The sequence below is a fragment of the Mus musculus genome, chromosome 18 (genome assembly GCF_000001635.26).
Source record: "Mus musculus strain C57BL/6J chromosome 18, GRCm38.p6 C57BL/6J".
In the NCBI taxonomy this organism is placed as follows: Eukaryota; Metazoa; Chordata; class Mammalia; order Rodentia; family Muridae; genus Mus; species Mus musculus.
In genome coordinates this window covers 76,921,252-76,946,653 of record NC_000084.6, presented here as the reverse complement: position 1 = coordinate 76,946,653, position 25,402 = coordinate 76,921,252, and the positions used below count along the sequence as shown (strand labels likewise).

The 25,402-nt window shown below is 43.7% G+C and overlaps 2 protein-coding genes and 2 long non-coding RNA genes across 7 annotated transcripts in view; 1 reads left to right on the top strand and 3 right to left on the bottom strand.

Moving 5' to 3' along the window:
* The window catches only part of Hdhd2 (haloacid dehalogenase-like hydrolase domain containing 2), a 28,057-nt gene extending 25,518 nt beyond the window's left edge, over nucleotides 1-2,539 (bottom strand). For 2 of the 4 annotated variants that reach the window (NM_029826.2, NM_001039202.1), the window contains exon 1: nucleotides 2,469-2,539. The gene's annotated coding sequence lies outside the window, so the exon portion shown is untranslated. Of the gene's footprint in view, nucleotides 1-2,122; nucleotides 2,271-2,468 lie in introns of those variants that run through there. The other 2 variants (NM_001361227.1, NM_001039201.2) reach the window with 2 other exon arrangements.
* A 2,500-nt stretch (nucleotides 2,540-5,039) lies between these two features.
* On the bottom strand, nucleotides 5,040-16,627 carry Ier3ip1 (immediate early response 3 interacting protein 1). The gene is made up of 3 exons (NM_025409.3): nucleotides 16,438-16,627; nucleotides 6,985-7,086; nucleotides 5,040-6,141 (listed from the first exon to the last, which is right to left on the bottom strand). The coding sequence occupies exons 1-3, from the start codon at nucleotides 16,526-16,528 to the stop codon at nucleotides 6,086-6,088; spliced, it is 249 nt and encodes an 82-aa protein (NP_079685.1). The 5' UTR covers nucleotides 16,529-16,627; the 3' UTR covers nucleotides 5,040-6,085.
* On the bottom strand, nucleotides 7,801-16,429 carry LOC108167377. Its single transcript, XR_001782471.1, has 2 exons — nucleotides 16,244-16,429; nucleotides 7,801-16,030 (listed from the first exon to the last, which is right to left on the bottom strand). It is a non-coding gene; the product is annotated as an uncharacterized LOC108167377 (long non-coding RNA).
* Gm32058 lies at nucleotides 16,610-23,751 on the top strand. The gene is made up of 3 exons (XR_386361.3): nucleotides 16,610-16,844; nucleotides 23,072-23,220; nucleotides 23,626-23,751. It is a non-coding gene; the product is annotated as a predicted gene, 32058 (long non-coding RNA).
* The last annotated feature ends 1,651 nt before the right edge of the window (nucleotides 23,752-25,402 follow it).

Genomic DNA, 25,402 nt, shown 5'->3' with positions numbered 1-25,402 from the left:
CTCCACTGACCTCCTTCGTGAGATCAGTGAACCCACCCGAGAGCTGCCTCCTAATAAATTTGCCTTTATCTACCTTTAATCTGGTCTAATCTGACCTCTATCTGCGTCCCTGAGGAAAATGCCTATCAGTGTGCACAGTTAGTGATTTCCCTATCCTGATAGATGTAGGTAGGTTACTCTAGGTAGATCTGGACATTCATTTTTACAACTGTCTTCTTTTATATAAATGTACTATCATTATGTTCTCCTAAGTGTAAGTAACTGTTGTTTTACTATTTTATTATACTACAAAGCACACCTATCCATAAGTTTGCATGTCTCCCTCTGGATACCTATAAGCACTTCTGTGGGGTCTTGCTGGGTCTGAACGTCTACTATCATCCTACCCTTATAGAACACTGTCAAGTTGCAATCATGGTCATTTTATACACTCGGCATAAAACTCCATACAAGAGTTTGTTGAGGAAATGCTGGGTGTGGTGGTCCAGGCCTATAATGCCAGCTCCAGTGTTCAGCAGCATCCTCAATTATCTACTGAACTTGAGGCCAGCCTGGGCTACATGACAACCACCGCCCCATCCCACCACCCCTAAAAGAAGAGAGAAAAAAAATGCATTCTGCTTGTCTTTGCCAAATATCTACTGGAAAAGAGTGCAGAAATAAAAAGATATTAAGAACTGTAGAGATGATTCAGTAATAACTGCTCTTGCTCAGAACAGGGTTCCGTTCCCAGCACCCACAGGGCAGTAACTGTTCCAAGTAACTCCAGTTCCAAGGGGATAAGACATTCTCTTCTGACTCTCTTGGCTCCTGCCTGCACACAGACACACTCAGACATACACACGTGCACATAATTAAAAAAAAAAAAAAAAAAAAAGCTTTAGTCAGTCAAGTCTCAAGTGCAAAAATCCTCCCCTTTATGAGTTTTCTTGATATTCTATCCTGGTCCTTTGTGATCTTTAAAATGCATGCCTGGGATCTAGCTAGCATTTGGAAAGGCTGCAGCAGGGGGCAGTAAGAAGCCAGTCTGGGCTGTATATCAAGTTCATGGTCTACATCATCTACTTAGCAACTTTCTCCCATAACTAAAAGGAACAGAAGACAAAAACAAAAAACAAAAAAACACCACCACCACCACCAAAAAACCCATCACCAGAAAGAACAGTACTTAAATAACTGTCCAATTAGTCCAAGGGAAAAATCATAAAAACTACTGATGTTAATCCCTCCAGAAGCACCTGAAAATGTAATGTTAATTTAAAAGCCTACATTAAAAAAATTTTCCATAGAACATACCTTGCTTTTTTGGGGCTTCACACGTGTGAGAGGAAAGGGAAACAGAACTTAGATGTTCAAGTCAAACTTTAAAACACTCACTTCTTCAGATAGCCCTATTAAGCCATTCATATCTGCCAAGTTCCCTGTTCTCTTTATAATTCCCGTTAGCTGAACCACAACCAATATTGGACAGAAGGAACATCTGGTATCCATGGACTTGGTCCCAAGAGCCCCTAGGGATGCCCAAGTCCAAAAGTCCTTTGTCTAAAGCAGCACAGTACTTGCACACAGCCATTCCCTTCCTGGTAGATAATTGGAATCATCTTTCAATACAGTACTTAAAACAATGCAAATCCTGTGCACTGTTGTTATATTGAGTGCTCTAGGGAATAATGACAAGAACTTCATATTGTTTAGCATAAATAACATTTTATTTCTCCTTTAGAATATTTCTTACCCTCATTCCTTCTCTCCCCTTTTCCTTCCTTTCTGGTACTTTTAGAACACGGTCAGCCCAAGCTGGCCTTGTACTTGTGAATCTGTCTCCTGAGTGATGGAATTACTGGTGCCTACCACTGCATCTGGCTTTTTTGGAGTAGTTCTGATCTGCAGTTGACTGTATGTATAGATACATCCAATGTATGTATGTAGACATGAAGAGTTAAATTAGAACCTAGATAAAATATTAAGGCTTAGATGGTCTTCAGGCCTAGATAACTTTTACTTGTCTAGCCTGCCATTATAAGGAAACTTTCTAAAGCCAAGACTGATTACATATTGTCATGTTCTGTGCCCTTGGAAACCAATCACGATAGAAGTCAGTAGAACTATTTTGTATAGTTACCCACAATAAGCTTCCACCTCTCCAGGATGGCTTCTGCATTCTGCCCTAACTCGAGTTCCAGGCATCCACATTATACAGGGCAGGACGGTAGATACGACGACCACAGAGCAAACCACCCGTCCGCCCGGGGAAATAGCCCAGCCCCCCCTGGGAGAACAGTTCTGCGCGTGCGCACGCCGCAGAGGGCCGGTCACCGCAAGGACGCGGGGAGGCCCGGGCCGTGAAGCGCCATTCTCGAGGAGAGCGCAGGCGTTCCCCCAGCCCGCTCACAGGAGATGCCGCCTCCGGCAGGGGCGCGGCCGCCATCCCCAAGCCCTCTGCCTCTTGGTTGCGCGCGCCTCCTCACCCTCGCAGCCCCGCTGTCCTCTGGAAAGGCCCGAGCGCCGCCGAGCACGCCTTCCAACCCGGATGCAGTCGTGACGCGCCGGAAGTCCCGCCCAGCGTCCGGGCGGCGTGGTAGATGCTTCTGCTCTTGCCCACTGTGAAGCTCTGTAAAACGTTGCCTCCTCCCTCCTTCGCTTCCTCACTTCTTGTCCTTCTCAGAGACGCTTCACAGGCCTTCGTAATCCTTCAACACCCTATGCCTCAATTTCGTTACTTGAACAACGATGGCGTTTACTTCTGGGTCCCATTAACTTCAGGCAGCGACTTTGTCCCATCAAGCCATCCAAAACTGCCTTCTGCTTGCCTAGTCTTCTTTCCATGAGAGCTCCCACGGGCCTTACCTGTTTTTAGGTGAGGAAGTTCTTGGTCTACTTGCCCCAGCCTTCCTTACCATCCTTTTCTGCACATGTTAGTAGTCTCTGCTTGTCTCCTTTTGATCCAAATACTTTTCATGTAGGCATAGGCGTCCTTCTATGCACGCTGTGTGTGAGGATTAATTTTCATTGTCAACTTGACTATGTTTGGAATTGAAATCACCTAACGACACACTTTTGGATATGCCTGTGAAGGTGCTTCCTTCCAGTGTTTATCCAAGGGAAGGATAAACCCATCCTTAATGTGGGCCTCATGTACCATCCTACGGACCGAGGTCCTAGGCTAATTACAAAGGGGTTGGGGAGAAGCCAGGTGAGTGGCGACATTCATCCCTGCTTCTTGTGGATGAATATGACCAGCAGCCTCATGTCTCTGCTGTCATGCTTTTCCTCACTATGACGGACCATATCCTTAAACCAGAAGCCAAGATCAATCAACCTTAAGTTGTTTTGGGTCATGTAATTTGTCACAGCAGTGAGAATACACATGAAAAATTAGTTAACTTTCAGGAACAATGGGACGGGGCACAATAGTTGACATGCCTGGAACCTCTTGTGTGAGACAGCTGCTGACTCTGACCTAGAAACCATAGAGCACTGTAGCATTTGCTCTACCCAGTGTTGCAGTCAGCAGTGTTACTGAGACCGATGAGGGAGGCCCACTTCTCCTTGAGCCTCCGTGGAGCAGATAAGTGGTGGTGAAGCACTACTCAAGTCTGTTAAGATCACTTTGTGTATTGACGTTTTTACTGTAGGCTTTGCTCTATAGCCAGCAAAGACGCTGCGGAACAGGCTGCTGGCAGATTCAGCCTTGTGGCTCTCTCTAGCCGCTTTGAGCGAAAAGACGGAAAGAGCCACCCTGGCTTCTCTCTGCCTGCACTAGTCATCGGGAACGCTCCACAGATACTGTGGTAGCTTGAATGAGGGTACCAACAAGCTCATGTTGAGTGCTTGTTCTCAGTTGAACTGTTTGGAAGGGATTCGTTGTTTCCTGGTTGGGGGGAGTCTATGACTGTTGGTGGGTTTTGAGGTTTCAGAAGCCTGCCGGCCCTGTTTGTCTTTCACTGTCTGGAGTTCAGGATGTAAAGTTCTTACACACTGCTCCAGCACATGTGAGGCACCTTATGTGCTGCCATGACCCCACCATGATAGTAGGTGCTAGCAAGCACCCAAGCAACCAAGGCAACTCTTATTTTTAAAAAATAAGAGTTGCCTTGGTTGCCCTCACCCTGCTAGCAAGCAATTCCATTCCTTCACTGGCATCAGAGCCCATTTCTTCAGTATTCTGTCGTATACTGAAGACTGGCTCAGAGATCCACTCTTGTGGATTGAACAACTACTGGATTCTTGGACTGTCCATTGGTAGACAGCCATTGTTGGCCTAAGTGGAACACAGGCTGTAAACCACGCTAATACATCCTATACACATACACATTCATCCTATCAGTTCAGTTCCTGTAGAGAACCCAAATACATCCATTGCTGAATACCCTACAGTCTGAAGGTGCAATCTAGGGCGGGTCTAGATCAAACAGTTTGTATCAGGCATTGTGTTAACAAGACTTGAACACTATTCCAAATTAAATTAATAGAAAGGTATGTTGTTCTGTCTTACATGAGCAGTGGGGTAGGACCAAAGTTCCTTTTTGAAAAGATTGTATGACCCAGTATGTAGAAACAGGAGTGCCCTGAATTGACTGCTTTTTAAAGATCTGATTTGAGGCTCAAACTTGGATGCAATCATCTTCAACAATTAAAAAAAATAAAATAAAATGAGGTGTGAGTCAGCAAGATTGGCCTGTTAGCTTTGAGGCCAAGGGAACATCCTGGGACCAAGCTCCTCACAGGGGAGGGGCCAAGGATTCAAGGACACTTTTTTGGTACCGCTGACAGCCCTGAAGACTGAAGGAAAGACCCACTCTCTCCAATTGAGACATTACCAGGAGATCTTCAATACCTGCCCCAGTTAGCAGTAACTTAAAAGTTACGCAAGGATTCTCTTGATTTATGTCAACAATTCAGTTAATTCACTGAAGAAACAAATAGATTATGAATATTAACATTCATTAAATTTCTACTCAGCAATTTTACAGTGAAGAATAAAAGAGGGATCAACAAACTCATAATGCCAGGTCTATATAAAGGCATAAATCAGACGCTTAATATGAAAAGTCAACTTTATTTATAAAAGTTTTCTATACAGAAAGATGCCATCCCACCCCTTTAAATTATGGTAACTGAAACATTTCATACAATATTTGCACAGTTTAACTCTTCTGATATAAACTGAACAACAGTATTATGAGATGAGCCAAGAACACCACAAAGCTGGTCTAAGACATAAGACAGACGAACAAACGAAAGCTACTTAGAATCAACAACCTACCTACAGACAGAATTAAGAATCATACCTACAGCATGCCACTCCGCCGAGGAATGGAAGCACAACCTAAGGAAGGCAAAGGCTTCCTAACAGACAGTCACGGGAGCAGGCTAGTCTGACTGTATGGGCTGATTTTGCCAACTAACAGTTACACTGATTTTTATAAAACAAATCCTTGTAAAACAGGCAAGACTTCCTACAAAGGAAAATATGTAAGCAGTCTGCTCTCACTGTTCAGGTCAACTAATAAATAATATCGTAAAAACCACAGTTCCCAAACAACTGGTTTCCAGAATTAGAATTCTCTCTGAAATCACGGCATTGCCCCGTAGAGTTACCTACAAATTTCTTTATAGCAGAAACGAGGTAACCAAAGAGTTCAAAATAAATTACCCAAATACCAATTTGTCAACTAGATGTAACTGTTACTTTAAAAAAACTCTTAAGTTTATATAGGAAGTTATATACTCTCAGATTATATCTAAATCCATCCCTGAGCTGTAACAGGGTGTCGTATGGAGTGACACAAAGGCAGCAGTTTTGTGCCCTTTCCTAGCCTTTACCTATTTTAGCTAAAACAAGTATGCTCCAATCCGGGAGTGCTCCTGCCTCTGATAATCTGATCTACAAGTGCAACTACAATTAAAAAAAAAAAAAAATCAGATAGATAGAAACTCTGGTTTTATTGTCAACTTTACTTTTTTTTTCTTTTTTTTTTTGTCAACTGCAAGATGAGCCTGCTGAAACATGAATATTCCGGTCACAACAGAAAGTAACTTCTGGGGCTTTTCTTCTTCTCAGTCTCTGATTTCCCAACGATGTTCAGCCAAATAACAGAAGCAATACAATAGTAATTGAGTTTACTATTATCAATGGCACTAAAAGAAAAAAATAAAGTTTGTTAGTATAAAAAACAAACAAACAAAAAATTAAACAGCAATAAATAGCTTCCGAGGAGTATGGAAGTATCTATAAATATGCCATCATAATCATATAGTAATAGTAATAACAGAAAAATAAATGACCATAAAACCAAAGACATTTTCTTTTGTTGGATGGAGGTGAACCAGGAATGCCTCTGTAGCCCTCCCAAGGGATGGGACTGCAGGTGTGGACCACCATGCCCCACCCCACCATATGTCTGGGTGTTTGGAGGCACCACTGGATGGTGCTGCTGCAGCTCTGGGAACACAAAGGATCAGACAGATCCACACAGCTGCACACTGGAGCAGAAATACAGTTCAAGGAAGGTTCTGCAGTTTCATCAAAAAGAATAAAATTATTAACAATAAACCCAAAGCTATGATTAAGGTTTGAAAAGGCTCTAATCCCATTGTTTAAATACAAGGTATCTGAACTCTTTCTTGATTGAAGAGTTGCTCCAAAGTATTTTTCAATACAATACAGAGCCTTTATTTCACTCTTGGAAACTTCTTCATGACTCTACATTACAAGATGGCAGCTACAGTTCCTAAGCAGTAAGGACATCATTTTGTCTTTCTGCCCTGACAGGAAACACACAGAGTGTACTAGTAACACTGAACTTCCTAGAAGTCAGATGCAATGGAAGAAAGCGGCCAGCAACTCTGAAGCAGTAAATTCAGGTTACAGAAGTCCATGTTCCACACAAAGAGAACCTGAGAGCTCACATTCACCCACGCTTTGGGGTCTGAAACTGGACCACGGACTGTAACTTATAACGTCCTCTAAGTTCTTCTTACCTCTCATCACGGTTCTTACAGACCGAATAAGGTTCATTAGTTGAGATTTAATTCCTGGCTCCTCTCCAAATCCACCGATTCCCTGGTCTGTTCCCCAGCCAACTGTGCAAGACAAAGATGATTAGTTGAGTTAAATGTATTATGCACTTGTCTTGTTCCCTCATTAGCCATCTTTTAAAAACTAGTTTGAGCCCTGTGAAGATATTAAGTATAAACTCATACATCTTAAAGTTAAAATATTGAGTTCTTTAATTTTTTTCTTTTGATAGTGGCAACAACCATATTTTCTTCATTTCACTATGATTTTACAAAATCTACAGTTCAAATGATTTCATGGTGTTCAGTTCAGTAAAGATGGCAACTGTCACAACCTGATTTTTTTTTTCCTTTTTCAAAATTATCAAAAGAATCTTTTGTCAATGAAGAACTAAAAAACAAATGCAGTGCTAGGGTGAGTAACTACGAATTCAGTCTAAGAGTTCTGTCATCTAACCAAGTATCAGTATGAAAACGCCTGAGTGGGCAAATTTTAAAGTGCATTTGGAGGCCTTGGGAGCACACTGATCGTTCTTCATTTTCCATTCTGAGCTGAGCTCTGTGAGCCAGTCTCTCACCTTCCTCCGTCTGTCACTTCCCCACTTACAAACCCCCTAGGCCTTATATGCTGGTTCTTTAAAGCCTTTGTTGTCACTGCTTCTAAAGAGTCCTGACTTCAGGTCCTTTTTCCACTCTCACGTGACTACAGTTTAACTAATTCCTGGCATGCTAACCTCTAAGCATGAAGGCCGAGAACAAGTCTCTTTTATACATTAAACCAAACCAAGCGCCAGGAAACGTTCACTTAATAGGCTGTTTGCTGGTTTTATTGGGTTAAATATGGCTGCCTGCGTGGCATGACACTAATTTAAAATTCAACTTAACAAAGAGCCAACTTTAGTGCTGACATCCCACCGTCCCAAGCCTGGCTGAGGGTCTGCTTCTGGCCCTTCAGCTTTCAAGGGTGTTAGTGGTTTTTGCCTTTCACAGCAGTTCACCACAGAGGGTTGGTCACATTAGATGTTTCTTGCATTTCACTGCTTCAATCCCTTTACATTTCCCCTTAAAGAGTTGGAGCCTTCCATCTCAGAATTGGGTGATGGTGTTCACTGGACTGCAAATCCCTTAAATTGGTATCTGGAATGTGTTAATTACCAAGAATCAGCTTTGGCATCCACGAGGTGGGTAAACTGAGGCAGCAGCTGATGGAGGTCAGTACTTAGAGCCATAATGGGGAGTTGGTCCAGGTACTGATGGGGCTGTTGTTGCCTATGGCAGCCAGTGATTAGATAAATTACTCAGCATTCTCTTTTCTGAGGAAGAAAGCTTAATTTCCTGGGGCTGGCACTCCCTCTGGCCAGTGAGAGACTCTGAGCTCTTTTAACTCCTTGGGGCCAGCGAGAAAGAAAAGGAAAGAAAATTCACACACACACATACATGCACACCGAGTAAATGAAGCAAAAGGAAAGCGCCAATAACTTCATACATACAAATAAACACATGCATACAGACAGACATATACATATTCATACATAGAATGGATGGAGCAAAGCTCCAGCGAGCAGACTCCAGGCATTTCACACAAACACATGTACATATACATATATACCTGGTGGATGAATGGAACAAAGTTCCAACAAGCAGGCTCCAAACATTTCTCACACACACACACACACCCAGACAAGCTTTACATTATATACATACATACATACATACTTGATGGATGGAACAAAGTTCCAACACACTCTCACACAAACTTTACATATATATACACATATACACATATACATATTTACATAATACATACATACATACATGCATACATATTTGGAAGGAACAAAGTTCCAGCATACGCACACACAAACTTTACATAGATACATACATACACATAGTTGATAGATGGAAGGAACAATGTTCCAACAACTTTACTCTTTCTCCCATGGCTTATACATCCCAGCAAAATCTTTTAAGCAGTTAAAAAACTACAATGTGATTACATTCTAGTTTTCTTCTAGAGGACGACCATGAAAAAAACAGTATAGTCCCCAATACCTGTACAAGAAATAACATTACACAGTACAGGTGAAAAAACCAAATTATTCCCAAGAATCCACATGTATTTGTAATGAAGCAACTTGTTATAGATTAACAAAGTGTAAGCCAGCAAGGGAGTTTACTCAGCCAGTTTCTCTTACTGGCAGGCAGCAATTTGCAGTTACAAAGTAAGGATTAATAATTATTTATCTTTAAGAATCTTAAGAGAATCACAAATCTGAACTTTTGTATAAAAATCAGTCATATCTACTTTACACCTCAGAATGCACATCTACTCATCAACAATTCTTATTAAATCGTATCAGGAAGATGAGGGCAAAAGTGGGTATAAGAAATCAATCATCCCCAGTCCAGCCTCAGTGAGAGTCACGTCAGCCAGTGTTGCCCTTGTTTTTGTTCCCTGACCCTGGCTTAGCTAATAAGAGTGCCTTTCTGTACTTCAAAGTGTTCCCTAAGACATCAGAACTAGTAGCAAAAACAGCTCAACCTAGCTTCACTAACAATTGTATTTTTCCAACTGTTTTCTAAGGGTGGTGGTCGCTGCTGACAATCTACATCTCTAAGTTCTTTCCTAGGGTGGTGACTGAATCATTAATTGCTCCAGCAGCAATGCCTGAACGAGATCAAGCCCTTTACTATGAGTGCCAGAGACACTGCCCACTGAGGGCCTGGAGGCCCCCTAGAGTTTTCATACAGTTCTTAGATTAAGAGGGATGTGAGGGCAGCAAGCAGAGCAGAACTCCACAACAGCATGAAGTCCTCAGAACAGGTAGTCCTGGGGCCATGCCCGTCCAAGGCATACCCATCTTGTGCTAACTGGTGGGCTGCATTCCATGAGTTCTGAAGCTGTTTGTCGTTTCTCCTGCATGGTCCTTGGCAGCTAATGTGAGCTGGAACCCAGTCCCCATAAGCACTAAGGGACAATGGCACTGTCCAGTACTATCTACTGCTAAAGCTGGCTTCCCTAATATGCCCAGGTCACAATAAACCTTTCTCTTTGTTCCCAAATCCCACCTATGATAGACTCTTCTCCCTGGCTAGGGCTTTTCAAGCATTTCCCATTTTACTACAGATTCCTAGAGGACGGGGACTCCAATCCAGTCACCTGTCTCATGTTTCCACTCTCCCCCATACCAGTGGGACTGAACTGAGTTACAGTGGAAAGGTTCATCTGAAAAAACAGTACACAAGATAAATTCCTGCCTGTGGAATTGAACTGAATTATAGTAGACTGAGTTAATAAGGGAAGATACTTTGAATTCTAGGATCATGAATTTCTGAATAACACTATTTATATTACACATGAACAATAAGATGAACAAATCTTATAACAGCTTTAGGGTCTGGGGACAAGGTTCCCTGAGTAAAGACTTGCTGTGTAACCACAAAGACATGAGTTCAAATCCCCAGTGCCCACATAAAGACAGTTGCAGGAGCACTCACACATCTAGTAATGTTAGTGTGAGATGGGAGATGGAAACAGGGAAACCCCGGAACTAAGACATTAACATTCTTATTTCTAACATTAAGCTATTCCAACATTAAGCTATTCTTCAACAAAACAAGCAAAGCCCAGGCCAGAGCAGGGTCACCGGGAGACAGCTGCATCTGCACTGACATACCTGGAAGAAGCTCTTGGCTTATTGTATAGCCCAGCTGCCACTCCTACACTGCTGAATGAAAACAGGCAGAAGTTTGGGTAAAGAGCAAACGATCTGTGCAGCTACTCGGCAGACAAGCACCACGTGACGTGTTGAAAGGCAAAGGGAAAGAGATGTTTATCAGTTTCTCTCTAACTGATATTGGGGCATCTCAACTGTTTGGTTCAAGAATCGTGTGCATTTGTGAGAGGGAGTTGTGTGCGCCCGTGTGCATGGAGACCAGAGGCCGATGTCATGTGTCGTCCTTGACTGCTCTCCACTTACACATTGAGGTAAGTCTCTAGCTGAACCCGCTCACACACTTGACTAAACTGGCTAGCAAGCTTTCTCAGGCATCCCTTGTCTCCACGCCTGGAGGGTTACAGGCAAGTCACCAGCTCACCCAGCATTTATGTGGATGAGAGGGACTCAGATTCAAGTCCTCATGCGTCTATGGGAGGCTTACCAAGCCAGCCGCACTCCAGCCCAGCCCCTCACAACGTAGATCCTTTATTTCTTGCTTATCAAATTATCAAATTTCCACAGCTAGAATTTCCAGCACACTGTTAGACAGGAACAGGAGGAGAGGGCTTTATTCAGACTCTCCCTGGTAAGTGTGATGTTAACTGCGCCATTCTCATAGGTGATGTATGGCTATTTGAGGTATTTCCTTTTATTTCCAGCTTGATAAGTATATTTTTGTTATCGTGTATGTGTGTGTGTGTGTGTGTGTACACGTGTATGCAGAGGTGAGGGGTTACAATCAGGTGTCTTCCTAAATCATGCCCCACAGATTCTCTCACTGAACCTGTAGTTTTCAGACGACACTGGACGAGCTGGCCAACAAGCCCAGACACATCCTGTCTCTGCCTCCCTAGAGTGTGATTCCGGGTACAAGGCACACCTGGCTTTACTGATGGTGCTACGATTAAACTCACCACTTCTTGCTTTTGCAGCAAACACTACCAACACAGTCATTTCCCCAGGCCTGGTGATTAATACTAGTGCTTTCCTGCGCCTACTGTATAATATTGATTTCTGGTATCAATATGATGGGATGCTGAACCAATCTTGCAATTCTGGGTAAATCCCCCTTAATCACGATGAATGGTGTTTTAACACATTGGTGGATTTCTGTTTACATAAATATTCCTAAGAAAGTTACAAGTATTTTATTTGTAGGCGTATGTGTATGTGTGTGCCTGCCTGATTTATATGTACCACGTGCATACAGAAGCCAGAAGAGGGCACTGTGAGCCACGGTGCGCATGGTGGGAACACAACCCAGGTTCTAAAACTGTTTTACTGAGATTGAATATGGACCCTCAAAAACAAGTGCTTCTCTGTTTGATGTGAGCATGCTCCAGAGGAATGGGAGGAGTCTGGTTTTTACACAATCGCCACCAACCACAGCTGCTAGAAGGTGAGTTTAAGAAGGTCTTCACACCCACAACCACCTGCAGCTCTCCATTAGGAGTCCTGCTTCCAGACCTGGTGCGGTTCAGTGGGAGACATAGGCCTCATGCGCACGAGGCCCTGGCTTCAAAGAAAGGTTTTTCCACCTTAAAAACAAAACAAAACTTTCATGCATAAGGATATTTCGTCTGTATGTCCAAGTAACACATGTGTGTCTGGTGACTTCGGAGGCTTGATCTCTCGGAACTGGCGTCTTGGGTGTTTGTGAGCACCATGTAGGTGGTCAGAGTTGAATCTGGGTCATCTGGAAGAGCAGCCAGTGCTCTTAACTGCTGAGCCATCTCTCCAGTCCCATTTTTTCACATTTTAAAATAATCACCTAAGTATATATAATGTGTCTTGGTATGCTCTCTAAGGGAAAGTTTGTGGGTTTTTTTTCAGAAGCCTGGCTTCCCTGTCAGGAGCCATTTTGCCTGATTCTGTGAAAGCCTGGTTGTCAGGCAGAGTCAAGTCAGGCCAGCGTCTACTAGCAGATTTCCTGGCCTGCTGAGGCATGGACCGGTAAGAGGGGATACACTTGAAGCTCAGGGCAAGGGGCTGAATGTTCTGTTAATCTTGGAGGAAGCAACATGGAGGAATAGGGAGGGCCCCGGATGGGTACAGAAATCTAATGTACATCAGCCATTGGCTCTGCTGGCTTGTGACTTTGTTTCCCGAGATACTGTAAAGTATATAAAGCCTAAGAGAGGCTGGGCGGTGGTGGCGCATGCCTTTATTCCAGCACTCGGGAAGAGGCAGGCGGATTTCTGAGTTTGAGGCCAGATTGGTCTACAGAGTGAGTTCCAGGACAGCCAGGGCTACACAGAGAAACTCTGTCTCAAAAATATAAAATAAAATAAAATAAAAATAAAGCCTAAGAGAATTAAACTTGGGGCTGCCGCAGTACTTACTGCCTGGCTAGGCCTCCCGATTTCTAACCTATGTCTCTGAGTCTTCTTTCCTATAACCCTCACTTCCCCCTCAGAGGACTGCTCGGCTTCGTACCAGCTGGCCCGGTGCACTTCCCCATTCTCACTTAGATCCTCTGTGCTCTTCCAACAGGCTTGGGTGTTTGGTATGATAGGTCAAGACTCAATTATTCCTTCAAACCTGCCATTCTGTATAATTCATGTTATTATACAGTCATTATTTATTCCCTTTTGGAAATATCTTTTTGGTTGGGATGGGGGTGGGAGGAGTCCTTTTGCTTGGTTTCTGTTGTTCCTGAGACAGGGTCTCCAAAGCCAGCCTCCATCCCCCTATGCAGCTGAGGATGACCGTGACCTCTGACCCTCTGCCTTCAGCAAGTGCTGGGTTGTAGGAACATGCTACAGTGACCAGTTTTATGTAAGGGCTTTCTGCATCCCAGACACTGTCTCTACCAACTGAGCTCCACCTTCAGCTGACAATCATTCCCTGACAGGACCAAACCACAACCAAACCCGGCACCAATTCTTTCTGTGTCTTTCTGTGCATGCGCCACAACTGCCCAGCTCAAAACTGTCATTTTAATGAAACTCCACTGTCTAGGTCTTCTGATTGGTCTGTTATGTTTTCCCGCCAGCTGTTCTACCCTCACTCAACATTACACAGTAGAGGAGATCTGTAGTCCCGGGAATCAGTTCTGTGTGCTCCCTTTTGCTCGCACTCTATTTGCCTCCCTGGACCTGTGCGCAGTGCCTGCAGATCTCAGAAGAGAATGCAGGAATCCCTGGAACTGGAGTAGAGGTGGCTGTGACCCATCACGTGGGTGCTGGGAACCGCATCTAGGTGCTCTGCTAGAGCAACAAGTGCTCTTAACCACGTACTCATGTCCCCAGCCCCCCTTTTCTAGTAATTTTATCGCCTCACACGGCTTCATTCACTATCTGTACTAAAAACAACTATTAACTGTTCTACATCTATTTGCACATCCCAAAGATGTGCAGAAATCCCAAAGCGGATATGGTATGTCCAGACTTATTTCAAGATCGGTTTACTTTCTGATCTACTACCGTCATCCGATTCTCCTCCAAGTTTTTCCTAACACCTATAGGTATTTCACTCAGTGGCTTAAACCAGAAAACCAGGAGAAGTTTTTGGCTTTATCTTTTCTCCCTCACTGCCAGAGTCTAACACGTTCTTTATATGTGGCTGTGGGTCGCAGGGACTAAATAAACCTAGGGCTTATGCACGAGAGGCAAACACTCTACTTATGTCTAGGCTTATGTCTAGCCTTCCTTTGGCTTTCTGTGACAGGGTCTCACTAAGATTTTATTTTTTTAAAGATTTTTTATTTATTTTATATATATGACGAGTACACTGTAGCTGTTTTCAGACACACCAGAAGAGGGCATCAGATTCCATTACAGATGGTTGTGAGCCACCATGTGGTTGCTGGGAATTGAACTCAGGACCTCTGGAAGAGCAGTCAGTGCTCTTAACCGCTGAGCCATCTCTCTAGCCCGCAGTGTTCATTTTTCATTTTTATAGCTCAGTTTGGCCTTAACATTTCAAGCCTCTCCAACACACTATCTTGCTTTCTGGTCTGAATCTAGGGCTGCCTGAACAAAGCAACAGGAGCTAATGCCTCACACCACAGAAATCACTTTCCCACAGTTTTAGAGGCCAGAATCCAGCAGAGCCTACTCCTCTGGCGACTGATGGGTAATCCTGCCCACACTTCCAGGAACAGCTGTCTGGGAGCTGCTGGAGCTCCTGGGTTCCTTGGCTTGAAGCCGAGCCACTCCAACCTCTGCCTCTGTGGTCCCACTCTCTTCTTCCTGAAGTGCGTGTCTGTTTGCCTCTGTAGCTCGCTCTCCTTGTAAGGACACTGATGATTAGATAGGCCATCACCCAATCCAGTTATGAAGAGCTCAATGTAATTATAAACTTTCGAAGGCGGCATTTCTAAATAAGGTAGCAGCCACAGGTACCACAGAGTCAGAACACAATTCAACCCATCCCATGATCACAAAGTTTTCTGTATAGTCTAGAGATAAAGAACGGGACTCTGGAGTTAGCATGTTCCACTGTGCCACCTTCTACACACGTGACCTACAAGTTAACTAACCATCATTTCCTGCTTTAGATTCCTTACCTGTAGAGCTGCAATAAAAACAGTAACTATATCACAGAGCTGTGGTGTGACCTCAAGCGCTCTCTCTCTCTCTCTCTCACACACACACACACACACACACACACGTATGTAAAACACCTAACACAAATCCTGCACACATCAGGGCCATACTCCACCTCCCTATCTGAGACTGCCCTTTCCAAATCCACTCCTCCTTTCCTTTCACTCCTCCACAGTGAACCCGAACAGGGACTCCGTAACAGAAATCTGGCCATGTCCCCATTCACAACTATTTCACCTGCCTTGGTTTTCATGCCAGGGTGACACTGCGCAAGGCTCTGGCCTCCAGACTTTTCCCAATCCTTTTCCTTCACCTAGTTACTACTTATTCATGTATCAGACTTCAGGTCAGACTCACTTCCTCCAGGTCTTTCCAGCTTCTCATTTTTCTTTAGATAGCTACATGTTTCTAATATTTGGCATATCTGTTACTCATCTCAAATTAGATTAAACTCCATTTTAAGGGCAGATGATTGGTGTAACCAGCCTCTGTAACATAGGTCTGGTACGTTTCTGTATTCATCTCTTCCTAAGTAATATATAAGACCCATCATTCTTCCTTGTGGGTTTGAGAACACAGCTGGTAAACTTCAACAAATCACTCACATCGCGCAGTCCTGTCTCACTATACAGCATGAAGCAACTGGACCCGGCTGGCATGAAGATTTGATTGCCAAGTTGCAGAAACCATAACGTGTGCGTGTCTTCGTTTCTGTATTCATTGATTCCAGTCCTTGGTTCACTGTAGGTACCCAATGGGGCGTACGTATTGAATGGCTGGAGACCCTGCTCCCTCCTGGTCCCATCAACCCAAATACCACCAACCTCTACTGTTCTCCATCATTCATTCTCCCATCAATCATTCCAACAACAAGCACTCTGGAAAAAAAAAAAAAAAAAAAAAAAAAAGCCATATCCCTCCTCCTCTGCCCCCAGCATTTAAGTCAAAACTCACATGCCAGCTTTTTCTCCTGTAAATCGGCAACAAGAAAACGCAAGTAAATGACTAAGCGAATTGAAGGCGGGCACAATAGAGTCCAGGTCCCTCTTCCACCGGCCCCAGACCCCAGATCGCCACGCAGGGCCGCCCCTCTCCTGGCCGCCCCGGTTCCCAGCGCCTGCCCCCCTCGCCCCCGCCCGGGCACTCACTGTTCTTGAGGAAGCGCTCCTCGTGCAGCACGGCGATGGCGTTCACGCACAGCAGGGCCGCCTGCATCAGGGAGTACAGCGTGAAGGCCATAGTTACTTCAAACTGTCCCCAGGCCCGACTGACTTCTCCCCGGACACCGCCCGGGACGTGGCGCCGCCACCGTCCGCGTCCAGCTACGGAAGCCCGCCTGGCCCGAAACGCGATCACGGAGCAGCCCCGCCCCCTCCGGCATAGCTCCGCCCCTGCCATCATAGCTCCGCCCCGCGCTTAGTAGTTTGTGGAGTCACAGCGCCTGCGACCAGGGAGGGGACCGAAGAGAGTCTGGAACACAGTTCTTCAATGACAGGGGCTGAAGTAAATAACGTGTAGAATATCGCATAATTTTAAAATGTTCTTACATACCGAAGTAAGTGTTTTTCTAACTTTTTTTTCTGCCTATTTTTGCTTTATTATTTACTGTGGCTGTAAGAATTGAGCCACTCTTGAGGCTTGTATTGTGTTTCTGTTGAATTCCGCTGCCCCACATTTCTAAACCTGTGAAAAGTCTGTATTCAGATTTTTACCCCTGAAGATGTGAAGACCGTCAAGATGTTTAAAATTACAAGATAACATCTTAACATTATTCATAAAGAATCATTCTCTCCTTGATCGAACTCTATCCAGTATGTAAATACTTTAGAACAGTAAAATAAAGCAAGCTCTTTGACCCATGGTCACATGGGAATACATTAACGTTTCTCACAGTGATGGCTGGAGTTTGCCCAGTGCTTTGCTGTAGGAACAGGAAGCCAACGGAAACAGGAAGTAATTGAAGACTTGGGAGGATGGAACAGAAGCTGGAGCAAGCAGCCCAGAGCAATACTTTCTGCTGCCACACTAACCGATTCTCTTATCCCCATTAAAAAAACAAAAACAAAAAAACAACAAAAAACAAACAAAAACAAACAAAACAAAAACAACCCCCCAAAACAAACAAACAAACAAAACAGATTAATCTCTCTGGACTTTTGCCACTTTCATTTATAAAATTTGATGATAATCATCTCTGAGGCCCTTTCTGCTCCAAAAAAATCTAGCAAAAGCAGCTTAAAATATAAGATAGTGAACCAGGTGGTGGTGGCGCATGCCTTTAATCCCAGCACTTGGGAGGCAGAGGCAAATGGATCTCTGAGTTCAAGGCCAGTCTGGTCTATAGAGTGAGTTCCAGGACAGCCAGTGCTACACAGAGAAACTCTGTCTTGAAAAACCAAAATAGTAAACAAACAAACAAACAAACAAAAAATATTTTTACAAAGGGGTTGAAGAGATGGCTGGCTCAGCAGTTAAGAGCACTGGCTGCACTTCCAGAGGTCCTGAGTTCAGTTCCAAACATCCACACGGTGACTCATGACCAGCTATAAATGAATCTAATGCTCTCTTCTGGCACACAGGTGTGCATGCAGCAGGGCATTCATGTATAGGATGCTATACATGTTCCACTGCCGTATAATTTGATTCATGATTTCTGAAAAACTCTAGGCTTGAAGCCTAATCTGTTAACAGCAGATTATATCCTTTAAGACAAACTGTTGCTTAATTTTCAAAGAAATTCAAACGCCTAGGTATTGTATTATATATATTTAAAAAGTAGAAGTTACAGTTTATTTACTTATCTTGAGACAGGGTCTCACTGTCTAGGCCTGGCTGGTCTGGCATTCTCTGTAGACCAGGTTGGTCTAGAACCCACAGAGATCTACCTGCTTCTGCCTCCCTAGTGCTGAGATTAAAGACTTGAGCCACAATGCCAGCCCAGATTGTTACAGTTTTTAAAATCTCTCAAAGGAATTGGGTATGGTGACCCATGCCTTTAATCATGGTACTCGGAAGGTAGAGGCAGGTAGATCTCTGAGTCTGAGGTCAGCCTGGTCTACACAGCGAGTTCCAGGACTTCCCAGGCCACACAGAAAAACCCTGTCTCAAAACAAAACAAAACCATACAAAACCAACAAACAAAACAATATCTTTCAAACAACAGCAGTAAGTAAAGACATGTGTTAGCCTGCATTTTTGAAGGTCGATTGCTTTTAAACTGGTCGTGGTTTGGTGCTGAATTTCTGATGGATGTTTGAGAAGGTTTTATGTGTTCCTGTAATCACCTTATCTGATGTTTCTGCTTTTTTTACAAGGTCAAACATTGATAACCTTTCACCATTTCCTTCAAGGCTTTGTTGGTTTGGGCTATTCTTTCTGGGCTAGGAGATGACACCATTTGTTTTTATACAATACCTTATCATAGACTTTCTTTATAACTACTAATTTGGAGTCTGTTTTTATTTGCTTAATAAGAATCAAAGGATTGAGGTCTTCAATAACCAATTGGTTCCTTTCTGCAAGGGGAAGCAATAGCTAAGCGTATATATGGGATCGGGCTGGAGAGATGGCTCAGTGGCTAAGGACACTTAGCTGTTCTTGCAGAGGACTGGGTTTGGTTCAGATCATTCCCAAGGCCACCAGCATCTATAACGCCAGTTCCAAAGGATCTGACACCCTCTTCTGGCAGATTCTGGAATTGCACAAATGAATGGCACCAATAGACAATCCAGGCACAACTACCCATACCCATAAAATAAAAATAAATGAATCTTTTAAAAATAGGACGTGTATGTCTAGAATAATATTCATATTTGGTTTGGATAATGGATAAATGAATTTGGATAAAGGATAAATGGAGGTTTTTGAAGAAAAAGGAGTTATAGGGTTCAAACTTGATTGTTAAATATGAATTTTTATGTGATACTTTCTTTCTTTATCCCAGCTAGCTCCCAAATAAAGAAGGCTGCGACTATTAGATTTATTTAATCAAGTTTACAGCACAACATCTGAACAATTATTAATCTATTCTAATCCTCTAAGATAATTTGGCTACCCCTCCCTCAGCCAAAAATCCCCAAGATACTTGCATTTTAGTGTTGATCTGGCTCTTTCTGCTCCGGGTGAGTTCCCGTGCACTCTCCTGGACCTTTTCCTCCTGGTGAATCTTCTCTTCCTCTCTCTTCCCCGTCCCCTTGCTGGGATTGGAAGTCCAGCCCTAGTCTCTCCCCTGCTCAGTCATTGGCTGATCAGCTTTTATTGACAAATCAGAGAATAAATGGGGAACAATGTTTACACAACATTGAGGCAGGAGGTACAGAAATCAGCGTTTGAATAATACAAGGATAAGTTTTACATGGTGCACAATAGCAATATGCCTACACTGGACATTTGAGCTATGTTTCAGGACTTGTCCTTATGCACATGAGAGGTTGCATTTACTGAGCCCACTTCTCTCTCTCTCTCTCTCTCTCTCTCTCTCTCTCACACACACACACACACACACACACACACAATCTTTGTTTGTATCGATGCCTTTAATTTAGAGTTGTCTGATTTTTAACCTGAGGTTCCAGCTTTGGCTAAGACTGAGGAGAACTTGATAACGTGCCTGCTTTGAGTAGAGACCTCAAGAGATCATCCATAGGCCTGCTTTCTTTTTCATGCCTTGATAGTGTCAAAAACAAACAAGAACAACGACCACTGGGATGAGCACCACAGAACAGGGTCACAGACAAGACTCCCCTCCATCAGTTTCTCCCTGTCCAATCTCAGACCCCTGAGAATGAGTGCTGGTAGTGTTTGTTTGTTTGTTTGTTTGTTTTTGTTTTTGTTTTTCGAGACAGAGTCTCTCTGTATAGCCCTGGCTGTCCTGGAACTCACTCTGTAGACCAGGCTGGCCTCAAACTCAGAAATCTGCCTGCCTCTGCCTCCCTAGTGCTGGGAATAAAGGCGTGCCCCGCCACGCCCGGCTGAATGTTGGTAGCTTTAAGTCACTAAGTTTTAGGATTGTTTATTCTATGGTACTTTTAAAGCAGTAGATTTCTTTTGGATCTACCTATGCTCACTTTATTCTAATGGCCCAAATACAGTGCTATTCCCTGGAGGCCCACATTTACTTCATTCACATTTAGTTCATTTAGAACTCACTCATCAACTCTAGACTAGTAATTCAGCTGACCACCCTCTTGGGTATCTCTTAGATATTTCAAATTTACCTTGCTCCCAGTAGAAATAGACTTTTCTTCCCAAACTGATTTATGTGTCAACTCATTTGAGTGACTCAACTCCAGACTTGAGTGGAAAATTCCAGGATCACTACTGACTCGCTTTCACTTTTATACCCTGCATATGATCCAGCGGTAGCTCCTGGTAACTTTCACTTCAGTAAATGCTGGGCTTTGAATGTTCTCTCCAAAGCTTAAGCTGAGATGTAATCGACTTTGTAGCCCACTTGTGCGTGCGCGTGCGCGAGCGTGCGTGCGTGCGTGTGTGAGTGTGCACGTGCGTGTGTGTGAGTGTGCGTGCGCGTGCGTGTGTGAGTGTACGCGTGCGTGTGAGTGTGCGTGTGTGTGTGTGTGTGTGTGTGTGTGTGTGTGTGTGTGTGTGTGTGTGTGTGTGCATGATATGTATATGTGGTGGATATGCATGAGTTTGCAGGAGTGAATGCCCATGCAATTAAAGCCAGAGGAAGAGGTCCGGTGTCTTCTATCCTTCTCTGCCTCATTCCCCTGACACAGTCTCTCACGCACCGGACGCTCAGCTAGGCTGGCGGGCCAGTGAGCTCTCAGGATGTGTCCGCCCTGAGGTTGCAGGCGCAGGCAGACACGCCCAGCTTTTTATGTGGGTGCAGAGGATTAGAGTGCAGCTCCCCATGCTTGCACAGCAAGCTCTCTTACCCAATGAGCATCTTCCCATCTGTGGTGATTCGAATGAGAGTGGCCATCATGGCCATGTTTGAATACTTGGTTCCCAGTGGGTGGAACTGTTTGGGAAGGATTAAAATGCCTTATTGGAGAAGGCGTGTCACAGGAGGTGGGCTTTGAGGTTTTTTAAAAGCTGATGCCATTCTAAATTCCCTCTCTCAGCTTCAGGCTTATGCAAGAGCTCTCTGTCTCTGCTTCAGCACCATGCCTGCCTGCCCGCTGCCACGCTCCCTGCCATGATGGTTGCGCTGGCTAGTCTTTCCTCAACTGGTCTTGGTCATGGTGTTTTGCCACAGCAATAGAAATCCCCAAGAGAACAGTCATGGACTCACCTCTGAAACTCCAAGCCCCCAGGAAGTGCTTTCTTCTGTAAGCTGTGTTGCCACTGTGGCAGAAAAGTAACTAAGACACTGGCCCTATGACCGAGGTTTTCAGTGTAAATGTCTAGGCCCTGGTAGCTGCAAACAGTTAGCCTTGGCTGCTTGCCTCCTGAATCCCAATTTAAAAGCACTAAAGAGCCAAGAAACGTAGTCAGTGGGGCTACATTCAGAAGAGGAACAAGTGAAAGGCTCTAATGAATTCCAAGGCCATATTTGGGAGTACTGATGTGAGGCTTAGGTTTAAATAAAAGACAACTCCTGAGTGTAAGCAAGCATCCTACTCAAGGCGCGACCCCGCCGATCACTGACCTATTATTGTTGTCTCTCTCTGGTCCCTGTTGCCAGGTGCCCTGATAGCCTGTCTAGAATGGTGTGAAGTCTCTTCCTGTCAGACAAGTTCCTCTTCTGGCTGATAGGAGCACTTTTGTCATTTATTTCAATTCTTTGGAGGCCAGTGTTTTAATCAACCAATAGTCAAAGGGAGAGCCAGGTGTGTCTTTTTCCAGTATTTCCTTTCCTACCAGGATGGCTACAGGGCTATTAAGAAACAATTATGTCTGAGGACTCTGCATAGGTTGATATTGTTATTTCAAAAGGCAGTCCATTGATACTGTTATTTCAAAAACCAGTCCATTGATACTGTTATTTCAAAAGCCAGTCCATTGATACTGTTATTTCAAAAGTCAGTCCATCATAGTAGGGCAGGCTCATGTCTATGCCCTTCAACCATGGGATGTCATAACAGAAGTTCCTTAATCTTGGGACTTCTGGATCCCAGAACCTCTAGCTAATACATTTCTTCTCATAAACCACAGAGTGTAGGATAGGTATTCTAACTGCGTCACGCCTTCTCATCAACTGATCTGGGCTCCCATCACTTCTTGCGCATCCCTGCGAGGCTGGCTGCTGAACAAGCTTGCGTGTCCTGGGAAGGATTTTCCCTTTCTCAGTTAATTCTTCCTAGAGTATCCTAAGAATTTCTTCTGAAACAGAATAATGAAAGCAGGTTCTTTGTTGGGAGAATATGGGCCATCAGTCCCCTAGAACTCCTCACATTTCATAGGACCATAGTGTCCTGTCTGAGCCAAATCACGGAAGGAAACTGAAAACGCTGACTAAGCAACAAGGGCATGGTCATCTTTATGCTGCCTGAGACCTCCTTCACTTGCTCTCAGTGAAGACAACAAGGGTTGTGGGAATTTTTTTTTCAAAGGTTAGATCTTAGTTGTTTTTTTTTTTTCCAAAAAACTTACTAACTTGGCCCTTTCTCTTCCTAGTTTTAAATCTAAGCATCTCTATTTCTGCAGTCATTAAAAAAATAGCCCATGGAGATACATATTATGTGTTACTTATTAAAAATTTAGACTCAGGTTGAAGTCTGACAAAAATGGATTATGTTCTGTTTTAAACTTTTTTTTTTTTTTTGGTCCTGGTAATATATTTAGTAAGTATTTTTATTTTCTTATCTATGTCTGCAGTGGGAATCAATGATGAATGAAGGAAGTTTGCTTTTAATCCTGTTGTTTACAACAGCAGCCCTGAGTGTAAACGGGCTTACGGTAGCAGAATTCATCCAAATGGCTTCTATTTGGAGTCATCATCGGACCAAAATAGAAAAACCCCACAAGTGAGTTCCATTCATGTTTGTTGTGGACATGCATAAGCTATTTCTGCTACAAGGCTCAAAATGAAGCCATTTGCAAGCTGAAAGCTTGTGCATTATAAAGTGTTTCTGGAAATAGGGCTTAAAAATGGAAAGTTTCTCTAAAAAAAATTAAAAAAAAACTAGTCACTGTACCTATTTTAAAATGGTAACTAATCCTAAGTAGCCACACCGAGCTAATTTTATTTCAAAAGTACCACTAGAGTAAATAAAATCAGTATTAAAAAAAAAAAACTCTGGAACTTAAATGTGTGTAATTTATTCAACCATTCATCCTTTTGTTCATTATTCTTCATTCATCAAGAATTTATTGAACTTTAGGGAACAGACAGGTGGTTTAGAAACTAAGAGCGCTTGCTATTCTTGCAGAGGATCCGGCTTTGGTTCCCATCATCCACGTGGTGGCTCACAAACATCTGTAACTCCAGTTCCAGGGCATCCGGAGCCCTCAACTGACTCTTGAGAGCACTGGGCCCACATGCGCACAGACATACATGGAGGCAAAATACACATGTAAAATAAATAAATCTAAAAATAATTTAAAGGCATTTATTAAACTTTGAAGGACTACTTTACATCATGCAAGGGCAAGGTGCGGCAGGGTGAGCACAGATAATCAGGTATGTTTCTTTTGCTGGGGAGGGGAGAGGTTGCTGACTAAGAAAAATGAGTTCTAGACTGCACACAGTTGCAAAGCAGCAGACACTCCGCACTGAGTGGGACATGGACCAAGAAGGCCGTGTAGAGCTGAGCATCGGGATCATCCGAAGGCTTTAACATACGTGTAACTGTCTTTCATTTCAAGGTGGCACACGAAACACATTTGGGGGGTTGTGGGTGGGACGTCATGGGCCCTTCTTTGATCCATGCTTGGATAACCTGCTTCTGAGCAGGTCCTGTGCATGCAGGCGCAGCCGCTGTGAGTTCATGTGTGTTAGGGCCGTTATCCCTGCAGACAGGATTTCACTGCAGATGCTGGCTTTTAACAATCTCCCCTCCTCTGCTGCAATGATCCATGTGCTGTGCTATGCTGTTCTCTCTCTCTCCCCCTCCCCCCCCCCTGTTGTGATGTAGCTGTCCCATTTAGAGCGTGATGCCCCAGTTCGTTATTCTCGGCATGTTGACCTGCTGTGGGTCTCTGTTTTAATCAACCACCTACTGCAGAAAGAAGCCTCCTTGATGAGGAGAAACACTATTATATGCATGTACGAGATCCTCAAACAGTAAAGAGAGATTCTAAAAAACAAATAAATAAAAGGAAATACCAACTACCACCAAATGTAGAAGGCAAAAGCATACTTGTTTCATTATAAACATGCAAGAAAAATATAGGGAAGAAGAGGAGGAAGAGGAGGAGAAAGAGGAGGAGGAAGAAGAAGAGGAAGAGAAGGAGAAAAAGGAGGAGGAGGAGGAGGAGGAGGAGGAGGAGGAAGAAGAAGAAGAAGAAGAAGAAGAAGAAGAAGAAGAAGAAGAAGAAGAATTAGAAGAAGAAGAAGAAGAAGAAGAAGAAGAAGAAGAAGAAGAAGAAGAAGAAGAAGCCGCCTTCATGCGAACAGAGCCAGAAATACAAGTCAGACAGCATTAGCCTGGTGGTGGCCAGCTGAAGCCTTCACAGAGAATCACAAGATGTTTCCACTTGTTCTATGTTCTCTACAGTTAGGTAGGACTGTGCACAGAATTCTTCCCAATAGAATGCACATTTCATTTTGAGGCCAAGGCAGGTAATCAGTAATGACTCTTCTCGACAATCTCTATTTTCTTTTCTGGCCAGATGGAGAAAGCCCATCTGGAAGAGCTGGAAGGTTTCCAAGATTGCCAGTCATAGCAGGGAAGGAACTTTCTTCTGGGGTACATTAGACAATCAGGCTTTCGTTCACTACTTATCTTTTTCATTAGGCATTTCTTAATCTACCCACACATTAAAACAAAACAAAATAAAACTGCTCTTGAAGAAGGACACAAAAAAGGATTGAAGAAGCTGAAAGGGAGGGCAACCCCAAAAGAAGACCAACAGTCTCGACTAAGGGACCCCAGGGAGCTCCTAGAGACTAAGCCACCAACCAGGAGCATACATGGGCTGGTCCATGGCCCTGGCACATACCTAGCAGAGAACTGCCTGATCTGGCTGCAGTGGGAGAAGATGCGC